Source organism: Chinchilla lanigera, unplaced genomic scaffold, assembly GCF_000276665.1.
Source record: "Chinchilla lanigera isolate Chin_1 unplaced genomic scaffold, ChiLan1.0 scaffold00070, whole genome shotgun sequence".
NCBI lineage: Eukaryota > Metazoa > Chordata > Mammalia > Rodentia > Chinchillidae > Chinchilla > Chinchilla lanigera.
Window position 1 is genome coordinate 11,338,828 of NW_004955471.1, and position 10,839 is coordinate 11,349,666.

Here is a 10,839-nt window from a genome sequence, read left to right on the forward strand (position 1 = left end):
GTCTATATCTGTTTTCATAAGAAACCACTTTGAAGATGTCAATATGTAATACAACAAGCACTGTTAATTCCCTACCACTCTGTTTGTAACTCTGTACTGTCTGTACTGATCCTTTGCTATTTTGTAAAATGTTGTCTGTCTGTTAGTATTTTCCTTTTTTTATTTTTCAAATAAAAAATAAATAAAAAATTATATTTTGAGTGGACTGGGCATAGTGGCACATTCCTGTAATCCCAGCACTTGGGAGGCAGAGGCAAGAGGACTATCGTGAGTTTCAGGCCAGCCTGGTCTACATAGTAAGATACTATCTCAAAAACAAAAATAGAAAACCCAAAAATTGCACTGTGAACATGCACTTTGTTTAAATCATTGCATTACACAAAGAAATCGTGTAATGTCCCTATTATTTAAATTACACCCAGTTTCCATGTGAAGAAAATCATAGGTTTCTCTGAGAACTATATTTTGAAATTTTCTTAAAAATAGAAGACTTTGGACACACTTTTATCTTCTCAATGCTTTTTCAGATGTCAAAAAATACCCTACGATGCTATAAGTGACCTGGATTAAAATGTGTTCAACAGTGCAACTACAACCACCAACAGAACTGGTTTCATCACAGACCCTAATGTGTGTTACTGCATTTTGTTACTTCAGGTCGCTATTACTTTTAGTTCCCTGAATAACTTCACATGCACACACTCATCCACTACTTCCAGGCCCATGACTTGCAGTCCTTCTCCTTACCTTATCTTCACACTCAGTAACCCTGCTGCACTCAGTGTCCTACTTAGGGCACTGCTCATGAAAGACGTTGGAAGACAGAGAGGATTTTACTTTAAAGTAGCTTCTGGAAAAAATCCCAGTTGCACAAGAAATAATAAGAATCAACAAATGAGATCACATCAAATTAAAAAGCTTCTTCACAAAAGAGGAAACAACCAATGGAGTGAAGGGAAAATCTACACAATGGGAGAAAAAACTGCCAGCTACTACCCAAAGGACTACTATCGAGAATATATAAAGAACTCATATAAAGGCTCAGTCCAAAAAATGGGCATCTGAAATGAACAGACATTTCTCAGGTGAAGAAGTATAAATGCCAGGCCAGGTATGACGGTGCCTGCCTATAATCTTAGCACTCAGGAGGCTGAGACAGGAGGATTGTTGTTAAGTTTGAGGCCAGCCTGAACTGCACAGTGCAACCCTGTCTCAAAGAAAAAACAAAAAAACTACTAATCCCAATAGCATTGCTGGCCACTTCAGAAATGCAAATTAAAATAACACTGAGATTTCATCTTGCTCCAGAAAAAATGACTACCATCAATAAATTAACCAATAACACATGCTAGTGGGGCTGTGGAGAAAAAGGAACTTTCTGAACTATTGGTGGGAGTGCAGACTGGTGCAACTACTGTGGAAATCAGTGTGGAGATTTCTCAAAAAACTAAAAATAGAAATTCCATTTGACCCAGCTATTTCCCTTCTAGATATATTCATACAAAAGTTACAAACATCACACCAAAACAATGTATGTATACTCATGTTTATAGCAGCACTATTCATAATTGCTAAATCTTGGAAATAGTTTATGTGTCCGTCAACATATGTGGTACCCATACACAATGCAGTACTACTATGCCATGAAGGAGTCTTTTGTAGGAAAACAGATGCACCTTGAGACCATAATGTTTAGGAAAGTAAGTCAAACACAGAAGCTTAAATATCACATAGTTTCTCTTAGATGAAAAGCTCCATATATAAATAAAGTGCAAAGTAAAAGACAATATGAAGAGACAGAGACAAACAGAGACAGAAAGGGAGAGAGAGGGAGGGAAAAACACTGTAATCCAGCATGAACAATGTACCTAAAAGGGTACCTTGATTTAGTATAACTGTCTATGCATGCCATATGTTTTATTGGCCTGTTAGTCTGGCTGTTAAAGTGTAGGTATGACAATTAACTTTATAAGGACTTCTAAATAACAGAGTTGGATGCTGGCAAAATAAAACGGTTGGTGGAGAGAAGGAGAAAAAAAAAAGAATTGAGCTGTGTACACGTAACCAATTCCCTACAATGGATGTGATTATCATGTACTGCAAACATCTACTAATAAGAGTTAAAAATTAAAAAGGCTTAAACAAATTTAGATAAAGTGAAAAGGACTGCTTCTCTTTTCCTTTCCTTTTTTTTTCTCATAACAAGTAAACACAGAGGAACTCACCGGGCTCTATGGGTAAGCCACAGTCTCCTCACTCAATATGCAAAAGAGCAGCTCAATCACCCACGGCAGTTTCACCCCTGCCCCGGCAGCTGACTTACTTCTCGGGGCGGGGGGGCCGTGTTTCATCTCCTCATCTTCACAGCGAGTAGCTGCTGCACTGCCACTGGTCACTGGGTTATCGTGTTCCTCACATCCTGAATGTCCAGCTTATCCAATCAGTAAAGAAGTACCACAGTTGAAGAAGATGAAAGAAGAGAAGAGTAGACGAAGGGGGAAGAACAACCAGAACGAAAAGGAAGAACAACAAAATCGTAGGAATTTTTGTCAGCATTTCAATAATTACAGTAAATATGAATTTTGTTGATTAGCAGACAGAATTTGTGAATTCAAATAGCCAAAAGCAAAAAAGCTTCATCTCCTCTAAAATAATGATTAAATTTGCACCTCTGAACAAAAATGAGAAATAATGGTATTCTATGTTTTTGTACTCACAGTAATTTTGTATAAAAATTAAATATATATATAACAAACACTTTCCCAGCAGTTCATTTCCTGTACACTCCTAGAGACTGTTATTTGTTGCAACCTAAACTGATCTTCTATTTCCACTAACTACCTTTTTGGGGGAAGTGTTCTTTAAAACTAATCACTGGTGCCTGACTCAAGTGCCTGGTATTGAACACATGTTCAATAAATGAATACATGTTTTTAAGTGAAGCAATTAATTCATTAAGTATATTTCCCCAAACATTTCCAAACTCCCTACTAAAAAACAAGTAATTAAACATTACTGAGAAAAATGTATAATTTTTTTAATCAAAATCAAGAATATTTACATTATTTATTTCTTGGAAAGCAGGCTTGCTTATGACTTGTCTGAAATATCCAAGCAATATTTCTTATAATTCTGTACTTCAGAAAATACTCCTCAATTGCTACATGGAAACGCAGAAAAGTTGCATTATAGCCCGATGCTCCTGCCACTGTACGTTCTCCAGGAAGCCCACCCCAAGGACCGCTTGTGTTTAGGTAAAGAAGCTTCCCATGGCAGCATGAAAAAGTGTGGTTTGAAATGGGAAAGCCTGAATACAGACATCTGAAAACAGTCTCCAAAGAAGTAAGGTCTGATCTCAGGAAGAAAGGGTCAACAAACACCAAAGAATGAGCCTGACCCACGGCCGTCCTGACTTATACTGAAAGTGCAAGTGCCGAGCTATTCCAGGGCAGCAAAGCAAACGTGGGCAGTAGTAGTGGGGGTGTGTTGCCCACGGTCTTAATACACTGGTTACCTTGGAAAGGAAGTGAGTACAGGTCCTTACAAGAGGAAGGTGCGTAAGAGAATAATTACCAGCCTACCTATGTCCAAGCCTCTGATCTGATCACTGATCACCGCGGGGGTTTAAGGTCTCAGACCTCTGTTACTCTGTTTGTAAAATGAGAATACGTGAATCTGCTTTCTGCGGTGGTTGAGGATGAAGTGAGATAACAACTACGAAGCATGTAAGACTAATTCTGTGCACCCATACGGGGACTGACCAGTATAAATGAGACACTGCATCCAAAACACACACAGCAGTGCTCCCATCTGGTTTTCACGTTTAATTTCAGTATTATGAAACTCCACTCTATGACACTGACTTTGAACAGCACTGCATACATCTGTCTTTTGACACATGCTAAAGCACTCTCTCATGGCCTAAATCCAATCCAGTAACGGTCTTTCATATATAAATATGACAATCCAACAACACTGTTAATCCTTCCAATATATTCTCATGGAACAGCATAAAAGAAAGCCTAACCCCACAGAAGAAAATGTTATTGTGCATTAATATATCTTCTTCCCGTACTGATGTAAGGAACGTTCATTTTGTATAATGTGATTATAGTGAACAAAATGTAATGTATACTCTGATACTGTTAACTGTTCTCATCAACAAAACGGGAGTGGCCATGAGAGGGGACGGATATGCCGTTATTCTGGTCACGTGTGTGCACGCATCAAAGCGTGGGATGCACTGTTGTGTTAAGTACACACAATTTTTATTTGTCAGTTATACCTCAGTAAGACGGGAAAAATCAGTGCCTATTTCAAAAGATCTTATGTTATCAAGTAGGGCTGGAAAGTCATCATTCTGAAATCATAAATTCCGGGTGCAGAAAAGAATATAGGCGATGAATACGTACAGGCTCTATTGTCTAGAATAAAGACAATCCATCTACAGACATGTAGTCATACATATAAGATTTACAGAGACAGACCCTATGAAAGGAGAGGAAGAAAGTGAGACAGACAGACAGACAGAGACAGAGAAAGACACAGAGATGAACAGGCGACGTGGGTACCCTGTCAGGCTTTCCCTAGAAAGAGCTGAGAAAGCCGGTCTTGTGAGGCAGGCGGACAGCAATGACACGGTGCAAACTTAAGAAGCAACATCTGTTACGATGTCCCAAGGCTGACAGCTGTGCTTTTAGGAGTGTGTGAAGGGGCTAAAGAAAAAGCCCCTTTGGGACAGGTGATCCCAGCACACATCTGAACGCTCAGGACGGCTGAGGAACTGAGAACTGGCCCACGAGGCTGCATACTGTGAGCAATCCCAGTGCGGATTAAAACTCTCCACGCCTTTTAGTGATCTGACGATGGGCAGAGTGGGCTTCAACACGGAGATAAATTATTTCCTCGTGATTACACAACAAGTGGCAAGTAGATTAAGATTTGCAGCAGAACCAGTATCTTAGTCCCAAGGAAGAACAATAAAATCTTCAAAATTTTACCCTTTTCTTTAAGCACAAACCTCTTTGACCACAATACTTCCTGACGGAGTTTGTAGACAACAAGGTGCTCCATTTTGCTAGATGTGAACAATGAAGACACCATTTTCCACACTGTTTCCTCTTTAAGGGACAAGGAACCAAAATAGAATGCAAAAGCTGGAAGTACTCACATCTTCTAAGTTGTCACCCTGTGAGTCTGGCTGGTTAGAGCTCTTACTGTTCATGTCTTTAAGTGCGTTTTTCTGTTGGCGTCTGCACAGTATCAACCCCTAAGCACACCTTTCCAGCACCTTAACGAGAAACATTTGCCAGAGTCCCTCATTCTGGAGAAAAGGGATGCAGTAGCACGGCCAGCGGCCACGTCTAGACAATGTCTGCTAGCACCAAATCTGGATAGACCAAGTGGAAGAACACAGATTTTCTGATTTCTCTTCGAGTGCGTGTGGTAATGTGTGAAGACTTCTCTGACACACCAAATTAAACAATATGCTTCTCTGATTTTTTCTAGTTCTCAAAGATTCAGAAAGCAAGGAAAGAAAGAACCTTAATACCCACCTTGGTTTGGAGGGTATATGTCAGATCATAAGTAACAAACCAATAAACAAAAGCACCCGACACAAGGTTGTGACCCACCTTCTCACCTAGGGGCCAGCTTGTTCCACAACGCAGTCCAAGTTCTGGGGGAGCCCGAGGTAAGGCTCACTAGCAGGCAACTGAGGGTTTTACATGTGGACATCCATGCCCCCCACATTATTTCAAACCTTACTGAGTCTATCAGCTAACATAAAGTGCTTCCTCTGTCTTTCAAGCTAACTAGCAGATCGTTCTGTAGAAAAAGTCCTGATCCTAACAAGGATCTGCTTTATCTGTTGTTTTATCTGCATATTAGTTTATTCATTCTGAGCTAATCTTTGAGCATGAAAATTGATATGGTTTCAATTTTTAACATACGCTACATTAGATTCTACCTCATATTCATCTTGTGATAAACTGGGGGTTGAATCCAGGGCCTCACACATGCTAGGCAAGGGCTCTGCCACTGAGCTACTCCCCCCACAGCCCCCACATTTCTATTTTAAGGGAAGTATTAAGCCCGGCATCAGGAGAGCAGAGTTGAAGTTCTCACTCTTCAACTTTCTGTATGGAATTCTGCAAGCAACACCTTGCAAATTAAAAAACTGAGCTAGGCAGTCTTTTTGTATTTTAAATGGGTATCATAACACGCAACTGAAATTACAAAGAGTAAAGGACTTCCAAAATTTCACACAGCTTTGTAATATAGAGTGCTGTTAGCAATTCAAAGCTACATGGGTTTGCTCCTGAGCACAGGTATGGAGATGTATGCAAACCTACACCTTCCCAAGTAGGAGAATCTTACAAAACAAGGGCAAAAGTGCACTATTTGCTTATTTTAATTTCTTTTGATAAAATGAATATTAAGAGCATGCGTGGGATTTTCTAACACAATAACTAAGCACTGAGGGCAGGGAAGAGCATCAAAAATATAATGTAAGACCAATGCTGAAGGAGAACCTCAGTGGGAACCCAGCATGATGGGAATAATGTTTGCCACAGTCTGCAGGATGGCGAGGAAAGGGACAAGTCTGACACAGGACAGGCGGGGATACAAAAAAGAGCTAAATTTGATTGTACTCACGGTGGTACAACTTTGTCAATGTGCTAAAATCTAATGAATCTTGCACTGAACTTTTTGTTTGTAAATTGTATTACAGCCAAATTTTAGTCCAATAAAGCTATCATTAAAAAAAAGTAGCGTCACTAGTTGCATAGCATGTACAACGGAGACAGAGCAATAGCAAACAACAGTGAAGTCATTACAGATTCCACAGTGATAGCGTGGCCGGAGAACATTTAGACTGACGGCCCGTGTAGATCACAAAGGATGACTTTTTGGTACTGGGAAAGAAACCCTGGGGTCGTGCGTGCGAGGCCAGCACGCCACCTCTTAGCTACCCACAGCTTCAGGCCACTACTACTGAGAAAAGATCAGGGAGAGAGAAAAGTTGAAATCCTCTCATTCTAAAGTAAAATGAAAAATAATAGCTACGTTGAGCAGCTATTGAAGAACAGTGTTCAAGGTCTGGCCAGCATTATTCAATGTATTGCACCACGCCCACAAAGTAGGCACTACCCTCTTCCTTACACAGCTGAGATTTGAAGAGTTCATGCAACCTAAAAGGCACAGAATGAGTTTACCATAAAGTGTCCGTGTATTTCAACCAGGACACCCAATTATGATTACTAAAAACAAGTTGATACACTGATGTCAAAACTGGAAAATCAGTATGTACTTCTCAACGGTCAAAATGTCTCCATTTTTGAGTTACAGAAAGTTAAAAAAATTAATAAGGTGAGGCCCTGATTTCAACTCACAGTACCAAAAAGAAAAAATTAATAAGATTGAAAGTATTGTGGTATCTCTAGATGTTATAAAGCCAAGGATTACATCATTTGCTTTTCTGCGACTGGTGCTCAAACATTAAATTATGCCCATTAAAGACAAGCTTAACAATAAATGAAAAAACAAACCCATGAATGAAAAAATATAGCCTATTGTAAGTAAACCAGAAAATACTCCACCAAACATTATTCCTTACAAAAGGGAAGACTGTCAGCTTTCCAGAGGAACTAACTGTTGTATTTGTCACTAACACAATAATTACATTATTACCAAATTTATATCTCACATGCCAAAATTTTGACCCAACTGTTTAGCTCAGAACTTTCAGTAAAACAGAAGAAGCTAATCAATATACTCAGTGTAGCACTTTAGAGTTGAAAAAAAATGTTCCCTGGTCTGTTCAATTGTAGGCAAATAATTACAGTTTTCAGTTTTGTTTGTTTGTTCAGGTCAGGTTTTTTGTGTTGTGTGTTTTGCATTGTTTAGAATTAAACCCAGGGCCTTGCACATGCTAAGCTTGCTGACGTTAAATCTCAGTCCTTGTTTTATAATAGTTTTGATCATGTTAGATTTTTCAACTTTTTCAGTCCATTTCTAGCCCTTTTCAAGGCACCATCTCAAAACTGAAAGGAAATCTGCAAAGTAAGATTTAAAGAAGGTTTAAAGGTTCCTTTTGCTTTTTCTGGGACAAAAAAGTGGGCAAACTGCAGCCACTGGGACATGCCCAACCCACCGAGTGTTACCTTCCTTCCGGTCACCGTGCCCTGTAACAGTTGCACAGATCCTACACGACAGCCTCAATTCTGACTTAGTCCACAGCACCTAAAAACACTCGCTCTCTGACCCACGAAGGGCCACTTCACTGGCTCCTGGAGCAGACAGTTCTTCCTTTTCTTAAAAAGACAAATGTAAAGCAGTTTTGAGTGGTTGTATGTTGGTAAGAGTATAAGTGGATGCTGAGTTTACAATGAAGCATTTTGGGCTCTTATCCGTTAAAACCTTTCTGTCTGGAATCTGTTACTTCAGATTTTATTTGTCATTAAATGTTTGGTATCCTTTCTCATGCAGGAATGATGGCCATTTCCTACTAAACCAGATAAGTATTATATAAAATTTTACAAACATCCATTTAGGTAATTTTTCACAGAGGGGGGAAAAAAAAGGAAGAAGATGATAGTAGGGGCCTCATCCTTACTGAGACAAAGAAAAATATTTTCTTGTATATTCAGTTTCTCATAAGAGGTTAAAATCGAAAGCATCCGGACCAACGCCAGCGCAAGCTTCCTCGAAGAGGACAGCTGAATGGGCAGGAGGAGCAGAACCATCTCAGCAACATTTTCTAACCGTGTTCCTGCACGTTCTCCTCCGCCCGCCCAGGCAGTGAGTCTGGGCTATGGCAAGCAAAGGGTCAGGCATGGAGTTCAAGGATCTCTCCAGGGAACAGTCAGAGAACCGGTGAGCAGCCTTAACCCCACTAATGCAGGAGCCTGAACCCTATTCTTCATCCCAGATACTAAACCGCACCCAAAACAGCTGCAACCCCCCACGGCAGCGCTACACTCAAAAAAGAATGCCCACGAACACCTGGATGAGTGCTAACACTGGATCCACTAACACTATTTTGCTTGCAAGAGCATAATCCTTGCCATAAATTTATTTTAAAAATACTCATATGACTTTATATTTACAAAAAAAATTGATGATTCCAGTTATTATTACTTGAACAGCTTACAGCTTCAGAATAGAGTTCAAAGTTAAAGATAAATAGGAGTTGAAAGATACCGGTGCTTTAATTAAAATTAGTAAGCAACTGTTTAAAGTAGAAGGTGAAAATATTCTTTTTGGCAGTTACCAATGAAATTTGTGTATTTTTAGTTTTTGATCTTGTATGGGAACATAAGGCCAATATGAACTAATTTCTCGATGAATTAATTTGTAAAATTTTTTCTGACATACCTGTGAAGTACATTTTTCATCTCTGTATTTACCAACTATCCAAGTTGACCATGGGTAGAACACACATGCTAAACCTGCTTAAATTACATAATGGCTTTCAGCAGCCACTTTCACTGTGCTCTTTAAATTCTAAACACTGTAACCGTCATTGTACATCCACCAGGAGACGAGAATTTCACAGAACACCACACATCCTCTGGGGGCTACGTGCACAAATTCACAAAGGAAGTGGTTTAAGAATAAGCCCAGACTTTAATGACTCTGCTTAAAGCCACGTCCTTGGTGTGTGCCTCCTCTGTACTTGCCCACCAAGCAAACTAAAAATTATGAAGTTACTAATAAGGTGGAAAAAACTCAAATCTCAATGTAAACTTTACTACATAAGCACATAATTGCCAAATATTGACTTCTGTCTGTAATAGGTGGATGTGCTCTGAGGGTGGCATAAATAATTTATGGAACGTGAAAGAGACAATAATACAGATCCAGGAGATGTTCTTGTGCTTATAAATTATAAGCTCAAGACCCGAGTCATTCCCATAGCAACAAATAACTGTAGAATCACCTCGGTCGTGTGGTTGTACAAAAAGGCCTGTTAGACCTGATGGCTAATAATAGTCGCGTGCTTAGAGAAAAATAGCAAGGAGTCAACACTACTTGAGATAACAAAATGCAATCACAATATGCTACTACAGACATTTCCACCTGTCCACCCAGGTGGCCCTTTCCTCGGCCCACCTCCCTTGGGATAACAATGTATAAATATGGTCCTGGAACAGCTAGCCGGTGGCTAGCGACGCAGCAGGTTAAATGCAGAGTTCAAAAGCCCCACAGTGGTTCCCACCCATCAGGATGCGTTATTTCAGAGCTTGAACGCACAGGTGGGTGTAGGATCGCTGCTCACACCTTGAGTCTGGGCCGAAGCTCTAGACAGAAACTAGGATGCTCTCCTAGGCTGCATCACAGTTGAAAAAGAAAAAAAAAAATTCTAAATAGTCGAATGATAAAGGAGGAAGGGAGGAACTGCGGAAATTAAGGAGAAAGCATTCCGATCTCCTCCTATTTTCCAAGCGGGAAGATGCATCCCGAGGCCCGGCAGCAGAGGCCGCCCCGCCCCGTGGCCAGCGGCTCGGTCCGGAGGGCTGGGAGCTGGGAGCGCGGGCTCCGCGCGGTTCCCACGCTCGCGGGCGGGGCGGTGACCCACGGGGGCGCGGGCGGGGCGCGGCCACTTACTTGATGTCCTCCCACACCTCGGGGCCGTAGTTGCGGATCACCAGCAGCTCCAGGGCGTGGTTCACAAACCCGTACTGCGGGGCAGAGAGGGGCGTCAGGACCCGCCCAGCCCTGAGGTCCCGGTGACCCGAGATCCCCGCACCCCGAGATCCCCGCACCCCGAGATCCCCGCACCCCGAGATTCCTGCACCAGGAGATCCCTGCACCCCGAGATCCCCGCGACCCGAG

General features: G+C 41.0%; 1 protein-coding gene across 1 annotated transcript in view; it reads right to left on the reverse strand.

Moving 5' to 3' along the window:
• The window catches only part of Gucy1b3 (guanylate cyclase 1, soluble, beta 3), a gene marked incomplete at its 5' end in the record, with an annotated part of 46,035 nt that extends 35,350 nt beyond the window's left edge, over nt 1-10,685 (reverse strand). The window contains 1 exon segment of the mRNA XM_013522922.1: nt 10,612-10,685. Within this exon segment, the coding sequence (XP_013378376.1) occupies nt 10,612-10,685 (74 nt within the window).
• Between the last annotated feature and the right edge of the window lie 154 nt (nt 10,686-10,839).